General features: G+C 42.2%; 2 protein-coding genes and 1 non-coding gene across 3 annotated transcripts; 1 reads left to right on the top strand and 2 right to left on the bottom strand.

The window, feature by feature from the left end:
- Positions 1–931: 931 nt before the first annotated feature.
- On the bottom strand, positions 932–1,003 carry Trnak-uuu. Its single transcript has one exon. It is a non-coding gene; the product is annotated as a tRNA-Lys (tRNA).
- An 85-nt stretch (positions 1,004–1,088) lies between these two features.
- Positions 1,089–10,493, top strand: LOC110681097 (the record flags this gene model as incomplete). Its single annotated transcript, XM_021856865.1, has 3 exons — positions 1,089–1,262; positions 1,303–1,441; positions 9,495–10,493. Coding segments are annotated over 3 exons (1,180 nt in total), but the record flags the coding sequence as incomplete, so codon positions are not given.
- Positions 10,408–16,034, bottom strand: LOC110681096 (TGF-beta-activated kinase 1 and MAP3K7-binding protein 1-like). The gene is made up of 4 exons (XM_021856864.1): positions 15,825–16,034; positions 15,680–15,748; positions 11,008–12,108; positions 10,408–10,614 (listed from the first exon to the last, which is right to left on the bottom strand). The coding sequence occupies exons 1-4, from the start codon at positions 15,941–15,943 to the stop codon at positions 10,485–10,487; spliced, it is 1,419 nt and encodes a 472-aa protein (XP_021712556.1). The 5' UTR covers positions 15,944–16,034; the 3' UTR covers positions 10,408–10,484.
- Between the last annotated feature and the right edge of the window lie 833 nt (positions 16,035–16,867).

Here is a 16,867-nt window from a genome sequence, read left to right on the forward strand (position 1 = left end):
ACAGTGTTTGGCATGAACGCTTGATCGTAAAATTAAAACATTGTTAACATTACTAGAACAATTCAAAGTTATCTCTCAAATCGTACACTTCAGGTTAATTATCAGAACTCTAGGTCTGAAAGAATTCCTGCAAGAGCTGGTGTTCCCCAAGGCAGCATTTGGCACCAATATTATACAATATTTTCACATCTGAGTTACTTGAGTTACCTCAGGGATGTCAAAAATCCTTGTTTGCGGATGACACAGGCCATAGGACGAAGCCTGCGTGTCATCTGTAGTCGATTACAAAAAAGTTTGGAAATATTTTCTCATACTTGCAAAAATGGAAGGTTTCTCCTAATGCTTCCAAAACTCAACAAATAATATTCCCACATAAACCAAAAGCTCTTTATTGGAAACCTTCAAGTAGACATGTTGTCACGATGAGAGGGGTTCCAATAAATTGGTCAGATGAAGTTAAGTATTTAGGGCTCATGCTAGATAAGAATTTATCCCTTTATTAATAGGAAATCAAAACTTTGTCTTAAGAACAAGCTTTTGATATTCAAACAAATTTTCAGGCCAGCCATGTTGTATGCTGTACCAATATGGACTGGCTGTTGTAATACCAGGATGAAAGCTCTGCAGAGCCTTCAAAATAAAATTTTGAAGATGATTCTGAAGCTTCCTCCCTGGTATAGTTACACAGAATATCCAACATTGAAAAATAAAATCTTAAATTTGTTTTACCAAATTAGGATGATAGTGTTGTCTAATAACAAAGAACACCTAGATATATAAAAAAAAGAATGTAATGTTTGAAATGATACTTATAAACAAATAAAAAAAAATGATGGACATTCAACACGAAAAATGTTGAAAAAAAAAAATCAAATTCATTGAAGTATCAATAACATATAGAATTCAAATAATTTATAAAAAAAACATCACCCGCCCGAATAGGGACTTGAACCCTAGACGTTGGATTAAAAGTCCAACGCTCTACCGACTGAGCTATCCGGGCTCTTGATTCTCCGCTCGCTTACAATAAATCACATTCCGTAGACCTTCCCCTTGCTCATCATCGCTTCTTCTTCCCTTCCCCGCAGATTTCACAACCTCTTCAACCGCTTCGAGCACAACGGCTATCGCAACGTGCAGTTCATTCTGGGTGCAGCGCCCAGTCGCCATCCAGACGAAACCGAATTCACAGAATTTGAAGATTTTCTGGACAACGTGACGAGCGTCGCCGCCGGTTACAACATTTCCGTATATCCGAACCCGTTGAACGAGAACGGCACCTTCGCCATGTTCGGCCTCAAGGAGTTTTCAAGTCTACGTTGTGGACCGTTGCTCGCGGATATCCTACATCATCGAACCGCCCTGGAGTCTGATCCAGTACTCGTACGTGAAAGCGGCCGTACTGTCCACGATGTACGATCGACCTTGCGGCGAGTGTGATGTAAGTGCATGGTGTGTCTGGAACCGTTATTAACAGAAAAAATGACCAGTTTATAGAGATTCGAAAATTGGACAAATTTCAAATTTGTTTGGTTGAATGGAACGCCTTTTATGTTGATAAATCTTTTAGCTGTTGAGTTGAATATCTATAAATGAAAATTGAATTTAGTACATTACCATAGGCATCCATTTGCCAATATTAGTCGTACAACTGTTATGTATATCCATTTGATATACTAGGATTAGAGGCCAAAGCGTTAATGATTAACGGGTACCAATGATTTATTAGGTGATCAATGGTTAAATTTGATTTTACCATGATTAATCTTCTATCTTCTATATAAATAAAAATGGAATGGTGTTTGTATGTCACGAAATGGCTTCCGAACGGGTCAACGGATTTAAATGATTATATTTCCGGTTTGTTCGTCAAGTGTTCCGACGTGTTTGTGAGTTTAAAAATCCCAGGATATTCACCGGGAAAGTCGGAAAAACGAGCGTAGAAGGAACTGTCATTTCGTATGGGACGATTCATCATGATTTTTAACAGCCTACTTGATGGCAAGACGAAGTTTGCCGGGACCACTAGTGATTAATATTTTTGAAGTCAAGATTAATTATTGTGATTGATCATTAAACCAAAGAATGAATTATGATTAATGATTAAACTCACTACGATTAGTGATTATGATTATTGATCATGATTAACTCTTATGTGCCAAAATTGATAAAAAAAATCTATTTTAAAACAATTTTCAACAAATTCCGTCATTTCACAAAAATCTAGTTTTTGAAAAAGAAAATTTTGTATGAATATCCATGAAATCTCTGCAAAAATGGAGACATATTTTTGAAATGAATGATTAACGGATATCAATGATTGATTAAGTGATTAATGATGGAATTCGGTTTTACCATGATTAATGATTCATTTTTGAAAGCCGTGATTAATGATTAAACTAAAGTATGATTAATGATTATAAAGATTAGTGATTATGATTAACCCGTAATGCCTGATGTCAAAATTAAACAAAATTTTCAATTTCTAAACAATTTCGAACAAACGGGTAAAACTATTCTAAAACTATTTAAAATGAATTTCCTTTTTAAAATTTTTTTACCGTGTATATCGCTTAAATTTTGCATGCAATCAGCTCGCGTTAAAACACTAGGTAGTTTCTATCATTTCCCACAAAAATTGTATGACAAAATGATAAGCCGTTTCAATCAGTTACTTACGACGTTTTTGTACCAGTGTAAAATCGACCCAAGTAGTTTTTTGTTTTGATTCGTGGTTAAGTCACTTTGTCTCCCATACAACGGAGCGGCGAAAGTAGCGGTTAGGTTGCGAAAGTGGAGAATCTTACTTTCGTCGTTTTGTAAATCCGGAAATTAAACGTTCTAAAAGTAAAAAAATCGAGTTGGTTTAGAGTGGAACGTGTAGAATTTCGTCTTCGAAACACGAACGATATAGTAAGTTTGTTAACTTTTCTGACTTGAGTCTGTTTGAATCAGTCTTCGAGAATTGGTCACCACCAGCGTGTGACCAATCGATTAGGTTTTCAGCTCAAACCGCTGCGCTGTCTGGTTCTCTAGATTTGTGCTCTTGAAAATTTGAGGTTTGGCTTCGATGCATATTCACCTTAATCATTTCAGACTGATTTCACTTTGTGTAAATAAACATTATTTTTGACCATCATTGACATACATTTTCTCACTGTGCGCTAAAAATAGCCGACTGAAGTCAGCTTGGATCAGCACTAAACAGCAGCTGAATAATATGCTTGTTCAGTTTTTGATTAGCGTACCATGTGTTGATTAGACGATGTCGAATAGAAGCTTAAACATCAAGACCAACAATTGAAAAGGCCTCAAGCCCAAAATGTAAAAAAATCGGTTTTCTGCTGATTTCAGTGTATAAGAGCCTATTCTTACTAAAACATACAATAGTCATTTAAAAATATGTTGAAAAAGTATCATTTTTCTAAAAGGCCCCATCTCATTTTCCGCTAACCAGGATATTCATCGCAAATCCGGCCTTTTCTCAAAAAGGCCTGTTAAATAAACATCAAAATTGCAATGTAGATTGCGAAAAACGTTCCAAATTCACTAAGTAGATGCAGGTCATACTACGGAGCGACTGCTCCTTGTATAATTTTATACAGTGGTTGTCTAAACGGCGAACATTATCGGGTTCCTGTAAAGACTGATGTATTTTGTATCATACTACCTAATAATACCTGTGTCAGCCTGTCTGTACTTCACAAATTATCAACAAAAACACGATTTGGTTTCAATTGCATGAAAAATAACGTTCAATTGCAATATTATTTCAATTGAACCAATATTTCTATACATTTTCTCGACGACAAACTCGCGTAGCACATACATAATGTTCATGGATGAGGAAGGGTTCAATCAATCACATATTTAATCGACCGCACGAATCTTCTCTTGCTGATTTTTGGATCAGTCGTATAAAAGCTGAACTAAATGCTTGTAAAAAGTTTTAAAAGCTGAAAAATAAAGTTGGAATTCAACGACATGCTTTATAAAGTTCGTGTTCCTCCAAATTTGTGTGAACAACGTCTGAACAAAGGTTGGCCATGAAAATTATTAAAATGTTATTAAACATGATGCTGAATAAAACTACCATAATGGTGTTTGTTAAATGTGTGCATGTTAGTTGGGAAACCACACACTTTTTTGGTAAATGTTATCGATTAGTCAGTAAATTTTATAGCTGTCGCTTCTACTCTTGTTTGCAGACGTTTCGGTATTTTTTTTCGTTTACCGAATTACCGAAATCGGTGTTTTGTTCTAAGTGTGTATAACAGCACGCAGGGCGAATTTTAGTGCTATTTTGATTACACCCGATTCCGTTTTTGCACGGGGGATGCGTACCGTGCAAAGAAAGTTTTCAGTTCAAAATTTCATAAACCGTGCAAAAAAAAAGTAAGGTACCGCGGGGCAAGTGGGGTAAACGGGGTAAGTGAATATAATTGGTATATTTTACTGAATATGTGTATTAACGTTTTAAACTTATGCGTAAACCTTTGAGGCCATTGAGAACATTACGATATGTAAGAAATTTCTGAGATTTTTCAGTCTTACTTACTTACTTATTTGGCTTTACATCAATTATCTTTATAAAGCCTCGCCAACGATAATTCGCCAATTCACGCGGTTCATGGCCGCTTCTTTCCATCCTCGACTGTGACCCACGCTCTCCAGGTCCTGGTGCACCTGGTCAATCCACCTAGCTCGCTGCGCCCCACGCCTTCTTGTTCCGACCGGATTCGTGGCGAACACCATCTTTACAGGGTTGTTGTCCGGCATTCTTGCAACATGCCCTGCCCAGCGTATCCTTCCAGCTTTAGCTACCTTCACGGTACTGGGTTCGCCGTAGAGTTGAGCGAGCTCGTGGTTCATCCTGCGCCGCCACACGCCGTTCTCCTGTACGCCGCCGAAGATCGTCCTTAGCACTCGGCGTTCGAAAACCCCAAGAGCTTGCAAGTCCTCCTCGAGCATAGTCCACGCTTCATGCCCATAGAGGACTACCGGTCTTATGAGCGTTTTGTACATCGTACATTTGGTGCGGGGGTGAATCTTTCTTGACCACAATTTCTTCTGGAGCCCATAGTAGGCACGACTTTCGCTGATGATGCGCCTTCGTATTTCCCGACTAACATTGTTGTCAGCCGTCAACAAGGATCCGAGGTAGACGAACTCATCTACCACCTCGAAGGTATCTCCGTCTATCGTAACACTGCTTCCTAGGCGGGTCCTGTCGCGCTCAGTTCCGCCAACCAGCATGTACTTTGTTTTCGACGCATTCACCATTAGCCCGACTCTTGTTGCATCGCGTTTTAGGCGGGTGAACAAATCTGCCACCGTTTCAAATTTTTCTCCCAATAATATCCATGTCGTCCGCGAAGCAAACAAATTGTCCGGATCTCGTGAAAATCGTGCCTCGACTGTTAAGTCCGGCTCCCCGCATAACACCTTCTAGCGCAATATTGAACAACAAGCACGAAAGTCCGTCGCCCTGTCGTAGTCCCCGCCGAGGCTCGAACGAACTGGAGTGTTCGCCCGAGATCTTCACGCAGTTTTGCATACCGTCCATAGTTGCTCTGATCAATCTTGTGAGCTTCCCGGGAAAGCTGTTCTCGTCCATGATTATCCATAGCTCTACGCGGTCGATACTATCGTATGCCGCCTAGAAATCGATGAACAAATGGTGCGTAGGGACCTGGTACTCACGGCATTTCTGGAGGATTTGCCGCACGGAAAAGATCTGGTCCGTTGTCGAGCGGCCGTCGATGAAACCTGCTTGATAACTTCTCACGAACTCGTTTGCTATAGGTGATAGTCGACGGAAGAGAATCTGGGATAGCACTTTGTAGGCGGCGTTTAGGATGGTGATTGCACGATAATTTTCACACTCCAGTTTGTCGCCCTTTTTGTAGATATGGCATATAGCGCCTTGCTTCCACTCCTCCGGTAGTTGTTCCGTTTCCCAGATTCTGACTATCAACCGATGCAGACGAGCGGCCAACCTGTCCGGGCCCATTTTGATGAGTTCGGCTCCGATACCATCCTTGCCAGCGGCCTTGTTGTTCTTGAGCTGTTGAATGGCATCCTTAACTTCTCCCATCGTGGGAGCTGGTTGGTTTCCGCTGTCCGCTGTGCTGACGTAGCCATCGCCTTCGTTGTCCTGACCTTCCGTGCCTGTGTTCTCTGCACCATTCAGTTGTTCATCGTAGTGCTGCTTCCACCTTTCTATCACCTCGCGTCCGTCCGTCAAGATGCTCCCATCCTTATCCCGGCACATCTCAGCTCGCGGCACGAAGCCTTTGCGGGATGTGCAACTCCATCTCTTGGCATTCCACCTCTTCCAGGCGACGCTTTTTGTCACGGAATAGGCGGGTTTGCTGTTTCCGCTTCAGTCTGTATCGTTCCACGTTTTGCCGCGTACCATGCTGCAGCATTGCAGCCCGCGCTGCATTCTTCTCCTCTAAAACCTCCTGGCACTCCTCGTCGAACCAATCGTTTCTTGAGCTCCGTTCTACATATCCGACAATGCTTTCGGCAGCGTCGTTAATGACTTGTTTGACTGTCCTCCAGCAGTCCTCAAGAGGGGCCCTATCGAGCTCGCCCTCATCCGGCAACGCTGCCTCAAGATGCTGCGCGTACGCATTGGCGACATCCGGTTGTTTCAGCCGCTCGAGATTGTACCGGGGCGGGCGTCGGTACCGTATATCATTGATGACGGATAGTTTTGGGCGCAGTTTCACCATCACCAGGTAGTGGTCGGAGTCAATGTTAGCGCCACGATAGGTTCTGACGTCGGTTATGTCGGAGAAGTGCCGTCCATCGATCAATGGTCGATTTGCGATTCTGTCTGCTGAGGTGATCTCCAGGTGTACCGATATGGGAGGCTGTGCTGGAAATAGGTGCTACGAATGGGCATATTCTTGGAGGCGGCAAAATCTATCAGTCGTAGGCCGTTCTCGTTCGTCAGCCGGTGGGCGCTGAACTTTCCAATCGTCGGTCTGAACTCCTCCTCCTGGCCAACCTGAGCGTTCAAATCTCCTATGATGATCTTGACGTCGTGGCTTGGGCAGCGGTCGTACTCGCGTTCGAGCTGTGCGTAAAATCGTGACAAGGACGCCTTGTCATCATCAGTGCTTCCGGAGTGTGGGCTATGCACGTTGATTATGCTGATTAAAGAATCGGCCTTTGATTCTTAACTTGCACATTCGTTCATTGATCGGCCACCACCCGATCACGCGCCTTTGCATATCACCCATCACTATGAAAGCTGTTCCCAGCTCGCGTGTGTTGCCGCAGCTCTGGTAGATGGTATGATTACCTCTAAACGTTCGCACCAATGCTCCTGTCCAGCACACCTCCTGCAGCGCTACGATTTCGAAACCGCGGATCTTCAGTACATCGGAGAGTATGCGTGTGCTTCCGATGAAGTTGAGAGATTTGCAGTTCCACGTACCGAGTTTCCAATCGCTAGTCCTTTTTCGTCGCTGTGGTCTTTGCTGATTGTTCCGGTCCGTATTCTCTCGTTGACGTTCCTGTGCTGATGTGTTTTTACGGTTGGCTTGCAGGGCCTGACACCAACCCCCTAGATTTCCGGAGGACCATTCCCCCTAAATGTTCGGAGGGCCATAGTGCGCAGTTTAGCTTAGAGTCCTTCTCTGGCACTCGGACGATGATCAGCCGCCCCTGACATGGGAAACAGACGCTGTTGTGAGCCGCTCCTAACATGGAGTACAGACGCTCCAGGTTTGCAAAGGCAAAAGCAAAAGCAAACCCCCCCCTTCCCTGTCGGCATACGACCAAAGTTCCCACCGGGGGTTGGTTACCCGATATTCCCCAAGGTTACTCGTACCCCGGCCAGTACCACGAGGAGGTAGGGATAGGAGTTGCTGGGCAAGAGGCTAAGGACCGCACAAAGGGGTCTATTTTATTCCTGCAGGTACGCGAGGTACCAATGGTACGCCATGCCCAGCCATTTACCGCGCCGCCTTTGATAGGGTGATGAAAGCTTGTGGATCAAAGGCGTCACATGCGAAATTGATCCATAAGCTTTCATCACAGTTTATGTTTTCTAGATCTGCTGTTCGTTTAGTTCAAGCTTATTTAACTGGTCGATCTCAAGATGTACACGTCAATGGTGAACTTTCAGATAACATTGATATTATATCAGGTGTGCCTCAAGGCTCAATTTTGGGCCCTTTACTTTTTACTATGTTCATCAACGATTTGCCAAGTGTCCTGAAACATTGCAAAATTCACATGTTTGCGGATGATGTCCAAATATATTTATATGCTACTGATCTTTCCGTTTCAGAGATGTCGCTATTACTAAACGAAGATTTATCTAGGATATTTTCATGGTCAACTAGGAATTTGCTTCCTATAAATGCTGCAAAGGCCAAAGTAGAGCTAATAACAAGGAACCGTGGCACGACTCATTATCCACATATTGTGATGGGTGATGCAATAATCGACTATGTGCACAAAATAACAGTTCTGGGTTTCGTTATTCAGAACAACCTTGAATGGGAAAGTCATATTAAAATGCAGTGTTCTAAAATTTATAATTCCCTCCGTGTTCTTAGGCTTACCTCAAGGAATCTTCCAATCTCTATCAAACTAAGTCTGTTCAAGTCATTAATTTTACCAAACTTTTTATATGGAGATGTATTTTGTTTGCATCGTCTATGGCGTTTGCGTGTAGCATTGAATTCTTGCGTGCGATATATATTTAATCTCTCAAGATATTCAAGAGTTTCACATCTACAACACCAGCTTTTAGGTTGTCAGTTTTGTGATTTCTACAAACTCCGAAGTTGCATAACCCTGTTTAAAATTATTTCTAAAGCAAGTCCTGAATATTTACATGATAAATTAAATCCTTTTCTTAGCAACCGACACCGTAAGGCGGCATCCACAAATTTTATATGAGTCGTAACGCTCGAACCTACCCCCTCCCCCGTTACGGAGGGGGAGGGAGGGGGTCGATAATTTCGAATTTTAGCGTTACGTAATAAATGGATGCCGCCTAACTACCAATTGCAACGAATCTATACAACACATTACAGGAATACTTTATTTGTTCAGGGCATAATATTTTGGAATCAGCTTCCTTGTTCTTACAAATGAATTCATCTTCTATAGTAATTTAAAAGGGTTTTCCTTACGCTACATTATTATATGGAAAAAAATAAATAAATAAATAATTAAATAAAATATAAAGGATTTTTTTCCTGGACAGCAAATAATGCTACGTACGGGTGTTACTTTAAACATGAAAATATTCCTTTAAAATTACTCTCTTTAGCTCGTCCTAACTTTTATTTGCTTCGATGAAACAGATTCCCTGAGAGAATTCTTATCACCATCTTTCTTAATGGTGGGTGCCGAATTGATGCTCATTTTTTCGTTAATAACGCTTTTACATACACCGTGATTGATGATGCAGGCGCTGTCGGTGCGGATTGTGGACTAATTATTGGCTTTTCTCCTCTTTCAAGGTGGATAATTTTCTTAACGCGTCGCTACCGGAGAAGAAACTCGATCAATTCATCATGCTGCCGGCATTGAACGTGACCGAGACTGCGAGTGGTTCCTCCAAGGCACCAGCCATTTTGAACATAACGGAAATGGTATCGGGTACGAAGGGAACGACCACTTTGGCACCTACGACACCGATGGCTTCGGATGTTTCCCCGTATGATGAATCCACCGAAAGCGAGGAAGTGTCCGTAGAGGAGTACTCTGAAGTGGTGACGACAACCGACGAGCCTACCGTAGTGCAACAGTCATCGAACATAACCGAGGTCAATGCAACGGACAGCGAAGAAGACTACCCGTTTGCGAATTTTAACCCATCCGGTCCGGAATTGGTTCTTCCGTTAAAGATCATCATTCCTGCGATCCACATCCACTACGATCAACCCAAGGAGAACAACTCGTACGAAAAATATTCGTACGTAGTGTTCCAAAGCGATAATCCTTCCGTGCATCAGCACGGAGTTGGGAATGATTCCCCCGTGGAACAGTCTTCGCTTCGGGAAGTCTCCCTAACAAACGAAACCACAGCAAATAGCACCCTGCGGGTGATTGGTGTCGATTGGCCACTGGCACAACTCTACGAAATACTCAACACAACAACTGTATTCTACGACGAACGAACTACGCAGGTGTACCAAAAGCTGGCCCGGTACAATGCCTCCGGGTTCGATGAACTGGAAGAGATCTCGGTCAGCAGCCAATATGCCGCTTGGAAGCGTCGCCAAGCCGATCTGGCAGAGCAAGCCAAGACCGAAAAGCGCCATTTCATTCGCAAACACTACGAACGGCTGATACAGTGGCTCAGCTGGCAGTTTGACAAGTCCTGATGATGGTCCGGCCGACCGGGAGTTCGGTGAAATTCAAACAACTACATCCTAGTGCTATATAGATATATTTACTATTATATTACAAACTATAGATACGTAGAACAATAAATGACAAATCCTGTGTTAATCGAAGTCTATGTTCGGTGGCAGTTTGCCGAGCTTCCGAGCCTCCGCTACACGGCGATAATAGTCCGAAAAGTCCACGTAGGATTTGACGGGCTCCAGCGGCTTTTTGAAGTTGTCGTTTTCGGTTCTAAAAATAGATCAGAAATTTGAACACGTTTCGTTCATTAATAGCAAACTTGATTGAAGAGATAGAGTCAAGACGTCTTCAGCTAAACTGATCTGTAGGATATTTTTCAACGGCTCCACCCCGTTACCCCGAACGCCACTACCTAGAATGAGCAATATATTCCGAATCAATGTGCTCCAGATTTGCGGTTAAAGCAGTGGAACCCAAAGTGGGCGAATTAGCCCACCTGGAGGTATTTTCAGGTCAAAACGAGCGAAATTTCATCAAACAGACAAAGGGTGAAGGGGTTTTGCTGAAGATATGATGGCTTTATCTCTTCTATTCAGCGAACTATAAATAAAGAACGTAAAAATGGCGTTTTAAACCTAGAGGGCAACGAAAGAAAGTCCTTACTGTTCGGTACTGCAGACGGAGACCATCGTTCCTAAGCCGGCGCAATCTGTTTCGTTTCCAGGGCTTTGGTTGGCGGGCGCGGCGTTCGTAATGGTCGTTGACGGAGATGTGAAGCTGGTACTCGTGTTCGATTGATTGCTTATTTTCCGATTATTGAACGCATTCGGGAGGGGGTAGTCGAAATTGCGAATCAGTAGAGTTATGTCGTCCCGATTGGAAAAGGCCGTAGCTTTGCCGCCGCCTTCGTCTACTTGCTGCATGAAGGCATCGTGGTGCAGTTGAACCACTCTGTGTACCACTGATTGTGCCACACCTGCGAGGGTGGATTGCGCCTGAAACTCTTCAGCGATCATCTGCACCAGATTTCGGTTGCCGTAGCTTGTATCGCCCGGATAGAGGTCATGCAGGGCGCGACATAGGCCACTGGACATCAATACGAGAAACTTGCAGGCCGAAGTAATGGGAACCGAACCAACTATTTCAGGTTGGAATATGACCGGTTCCGAGGAGGCGTCGGACAGAAAATCGCAGTCTTTGTAGCCATTTTTGCCGAGGTAGTTTCCGATGCATCGGGTGCTGTACAGAGGCCGATTTTCAAAGTTCTGAGCTTCCAAACCGAGTCGGAACAGTCGAAGAACTTCTTCCTCGTTGTACAGATTGTGATCGACGCTAAGTTGCGTCACGGTGAGCGTATCGAACTCGTCCGTTTTGCACAGCAATGCCCGGCAGTTACCGATGTTTCCTATGTAGAGCTTCGATTGATAGATCAATGCCAATACGGCGCTACAACCCACCGCCAGCTCGTTCTTGATTTTGTCCAGCTTTTGCAGTACGTTGTTGACCTCCGGCGAGTACTGGTACTGGCGGAGGTCAATGTCCGTGAGTTGTAGCTGGAGATCCGTTCGCGTTGCAAGCTCTAAGTCGATGGAATCGATGTAGCCTTTCTCGACGGCGTGGAACGCCTGTCGAATCACATCCATAACGGCTTCATCCGTAGAGCGCCCGTTCAGCTGTCCCAGAAGCAAGTCCGCGGCCATCTTTTGAAGGGCAAAGTCTGCCACGCGGACCCCATTATGGCCGGAGTAAATCGCGTAGAGGAGGCTAAAATGAAGGGTTGGGGTCATTTTTTTGCAGGGAGTTTAATTGACTTTTGTGTTTAATTGAGGTCATATAATATTACACATGGCTGGTAACAGTGATAGTGTCTTGAACTCTATTTCAAGCATCTAAAAAGACTTATGAGTAATTCTCGCTGAGGCTGATCCGCTATTAACACTTGGTTTTCCAAAATGTTCAAATTTATGCCCATTCGAAAGCTCCTGTCAAGTGAGTAAAGAAAATGCATTCGGTTGGACAAATTGATAGACCCCTCGGTAGTTATAATTGAAACAGTTTTTGAGGATCCCTCGATTTTTGACAATTGGGTTGTTTAACGATAAACAAGTTGTATTTTTTTAAGCTTGGTCGAAAGAGTCCATTTTTCTAAGTGTAACATAATTTTATCGCGCTTCAATATCTCAATTTTCATATTACAAATTATTAACAAAGATTTCAATCTGTAGACTCAATATTGACGCGCGTCCCGTAGTAAGATTTACCGAGGGGAATTTTAAATCCAAAAGAGATTTCCATACTAATTTCAAACAAGTTTTTAAAAGTAGTTCCAGGGCACGTATAATTTTAAAATTTTGTTTAAATTTTAAAGTAGAATCAGAATATGTAAAAATAACTATATACCCTTAAACAAGCCAATTCTTGACTCACTAAAACTGCCATAACTCAGAAATTTCTTCAACAACCCCTTCACAATAACAGGGTTTTGAGAAAACATAGGAGCTTCATTTCAAAAATAGTAGGCGGCCATGTTGGATTTTATCAGAAAACTGAATTTTCATGGTGTTCGTAACCACCGATTTTGAAAGTTTTGCAGCATTAGAAAGCTGAGCTAGTTTTAAACGATTATATAAAACATTTCAAGCGCGATTTGTGTAATTTGCGGTCAAGTAATGGAGCTATTGCGATTTACGCTTGCTGCGATGTATCAGAAAGTATATCTGTTTGCGTCCCAACTACAGTCGACTCTCCACATCTCGATGTTCTATATCTCGATATCTCTCCCTATGTCGATGATTTCTTCGGTCCCTTCAGTCTGCACACATTTTCTCTCTCCATATCTCGATATCCTCTATATCTCGATATCTCTTTATCTCGATGTATTCCTGATTCATTTTCGTTCTCGATTGTCTCTCCGTATGTCGATATGCCCATTATCAAAGGTTACTAGACCCGATTTTATTTTATCAAAACAGTTCTGGAACACGAGGTGACGTCTGCTTGTTTGTTATTTTCCTGGCAACGGAGTAGATTTCAATCTAGTATTCACTAAAAGTGCATTCTTTGTCTCGATCTCTCCCTATCTCGATGGTCCCTTCGATATCGAGATGTGGAGAGGCGACTGTATCTAAAATACCCCCTTTTCACTTACACTTTACACTTTGAATATATGTATAATAGTTCAATCGTTCTCCTCTCATCACAACTATTGACAATCATACACGATCAGCTCAGTAGGTACAAGACAGACTGGGAGGGAGAAACCAATACAAAATTTCTGTACGTCATAGTGAGCCGGGATTCCGCTGTCACGAACTGTCACTGTGAGCCCAGATCTCAAACATTGGACTAACATGGAAAAAGCGCGTAACTGATTAAAACACATTTTCGCATTTCATCAAAAGTGACAAAAATCGAATGAAAATCAATTCATGCACACAATGCAAGTAATTTCACGTGAGCACCTTTCAATCGGATTGAATATAAAGCATTGAAAAACGCATCGTTTTACTTTTTCCAATAAAAATGAATATTTAGTGCATAGAAAACTGTGGCCCTTTCTTCATGTTTGTCAGGAAAAATCGAAAGTACCGTAAAACGGGGTAACTGATAGTTTTTTTTTTTTTTAAAGAAAACTTGAATATTTTTGCATGTTGTTTCAAAGATTTACAATTTATATTTTTAAAACAAGTACTGGCATCCTAGCTATCGATTACAGTCGATAAAATGACAAAAGATTTATTTTGATTGGATATATAATTTTTCATATAATCGAAAGTTGGTTTTCTGTTTTGGGGTAACTTTGATAATGGAGCATACCTCGAACGAAATTGAATGAATTACGAACATTTGTAGGGCATTGCATACCTCTAGGCGTTTAACGTTATATGGAAATTTCGGACTTAGATTACAAAAATGGTCCCAGTTTGTGAAAATGCTTTCCGCTAAGAGATTTGAGACCGTATTCAAGTTCTATGATAACTAGGCTGTCAAAGATAAGTGGCCAACTATTCAAAACTACATCAAATAGTGATCGTAGAACAGATTGTTTGTAAACGTTTCGAAAATGCTAAAATTGTGTATTTTTTTAAATTCGTATAAAAAGCCTAAAATGATTCTTGATTCAAATGAAAACCGCTCTTACATGAAGTGTCATACTAATGTTCTTTAGTTTTGCATTCGTTTTGCTTAACTGATTAACAGAAATGATGACATTTCGTTTAGTATGTGGTGGGTTACGCACTATCAAAGTTACCCGCATTATCAAAGTTACCCCGTTTTACGGTACACAACAAAAGAAAACTAGCGATTTTTCCCAAGCCTGCCTTGATTGTTGTTGGCAAGCTGGAGTTATCTTGCAGTTCAAACAAACATTGTTCTATATTTCGTGTGTAGTATCGATGCCTCCCTCCCAGGTACAAGATATATGGACAGGAGGCTCGGTAGCAAGAGAATTTGAAATACAAATTAGTGTATTACTAAACTCGGTCGAATACAGTGTCTTTTTAAGGGGGCAGGAGCGTTGAGCGTTCAACTACCGCAGAACGAGTGATTTTCTATCCGGTTTCCGAAAAGTGCAGTGACCGATGACCTAATGAAGTGGCTCTGGACTTGCATCTTTTTAATTATACAGTCCACTAGTGCGGCAGTCCAGAACAATATAGTAAGGCGTTCAACATTATTATCGTGGTGGAATTTTCAAATGTTTTTCAAATTATATAGGAAAATTATAAAAACCATCAAGTGGTCTCCGGCGAAAAGGTAACTAAGAGTAGCTCAATGTACCTTCGACAGCTGTTTGTTACGACCAATCTCGATTGTCATTGAACATCCTTATTGTCATACTGTCGACATACCCTATTTCCAGGCATTGCAGAAATCGCTCTCATTTGATTTTGAAGTACGATCAAAGCAGGCGAAGAAAAACATCATAAATATCCGTATCGATTCATGATCCATGATCGACAATGTTTCGCAAGTTGAAACAAGCTTGATAAATAATGGCAGTAAATGGGAGGCTCAAAGAGAGAGCAATGATTTTTCATTGACAATGAGGGTAGGCGTTTTATTGTACCGATGAACAATCCCCAAACATACGATAGCATTACTGTCCCCCAGATTTGGAGCTTGTTTAGATGGGTTTTAACATGCACTTTTATCCCTCTGATCTAATAATGATGTGCTGCGGATCGTGATAGTTACAGATGCACTTATCGAAATTCTACTGTACTGAGTACGATCAGATTGTCAAATGACATTAACATTTGATGGATATTTTAAAAGTAAGGAATTTTTGATCAAACATATGTTAGAATCGGACAACTGATTCCAAACTTACGTATCTTCCACCATGCAAAGGCACTTCTTGTCTCGAGATTTGTATTCCTCGATTCGGCTTCCATCATTCCTAAAATAGAAAAACAGCTGATCATCTGTAACTAGAAACTTATAAATTCGTTTCAACTCGAAAGCTTTTTGATTACCTGTACGCTTGATTGGTCGCTTCCCCAACGCCCGTGTGGGGACAAACCTTCAAGTCGTCTGTCCACGGCCGAGTCTGGACACTAGCCGCCGCTTCAACCGAATCCATTCCGGCTCTCATCCTGCCTTGGCTGTCGTCGCAAATTCCAATGCAGACTGAATCTGACTCACTTTTCCAATCTGATTCCCTCTTCAGCTTCGAAGATATACATAAGCGGAAGAGCGTAATCAAAACAAAACCAGAAAAATTGACAATCAAGCAGCAGCGCCGCTTCGGCTGATCGGTGAGCAAAGTGGTAACTAGACCGAGACTGCCCTGCTGAAACTTTCCACCTTGTCATAGCAAAGCGAGGGCACACACACACCGTTTCAAATTAGGAGAAAATACTGTGCCCACAATAAACATGGGCCCAAATGTGTGCGTATATTTACTCGAGCTCTCTTCTTTTGCGGAGTCGTGTCAAAAAACTTGAAAATAAAATTTTTCTTAGGCGGATCGACACGGCACAGGGGAAAAGTTTTTCTCGGAAAGTGTTTCCCGAGCGTTCGGTCCCGGTCGAAAAATAGTGCAAGTGGCGTGCGAAGGTTCGACGAATAGAGTTGCGATCAAGTTGACCGGAAACGGTCTAGATCGGGGCGGAAAAGTGCATTTCAAATCCTTTGGGTTTCGATTCAGTCGACGACGGACGGTCCCATTGCTGTCCTCTGTTGCAAGATTAAGGTGGCTCCCTCTGTTGGTGCCGTTGTGAAAGTGTATATGTATGTGCGCTGATTGGTGCATTTGTGTATAGTGTTGTATATTGGGCCCATAATAATGGCAGATAGATGAAAGTGCTGTTCCCATCATCAGTGCTCTTGGCGTTGTTGTGTTGGGAAAGAGGGTGCTACTGCTGGAATGTGCCAGTGTGAGTGTATTATTACGGCCACGGATCCACAAAAGGTTACTGGAGGAGCACCATCGTCGTCGAGTTTGGAGTATGGTAAAATGTAAACATGGCCGAATGACAAGAGCCAAAAAGACGGAAATGAAAATATCCAAGTGTGC

The sequence above is a fragment of the Aedes aegypti genome, unplaced genomic scaffold, assembly GCF_002204515.2.
Source record: "Aedes aegypti strain LVP_AGWG unplaced genomic scaffold, AaegL5.0 Primary Assembly AGWG_AaegL5_hic_scaff_408_PBJ_arrow, whole genome shotgun sequence".
In the NCBI taxonomy this organism is placed as follows: Eukaryota; Metazoa; Arthropoda; class Insecta; order Diptera; family Culicidae; genus Aedes; species Aedes aegypti.

Coding starts and splice junctions, on each gene's coding strand:
- LOC110681096 (XM_021856864.1), bottom strand. CDS start 15,943: ATGAGAGCCGGAATGGATTCGGTTGAAGCGGCGGCTAGTGTCCAGACT. Junction 12,109..15,679: donor CTTTGCATGGTGGAAGATAC/GTAAGTTTGGAA, acceptor CCTTCATTTTAG/CCTCCTCTACGCGATTTACT. Junction 10,615..11,007: donor TCCGTCTGCAGTACCGAACA/GTAAGGACTTTC, acceptor ATCTATTTTTAG/AACCGAAAACGACAACTTCA.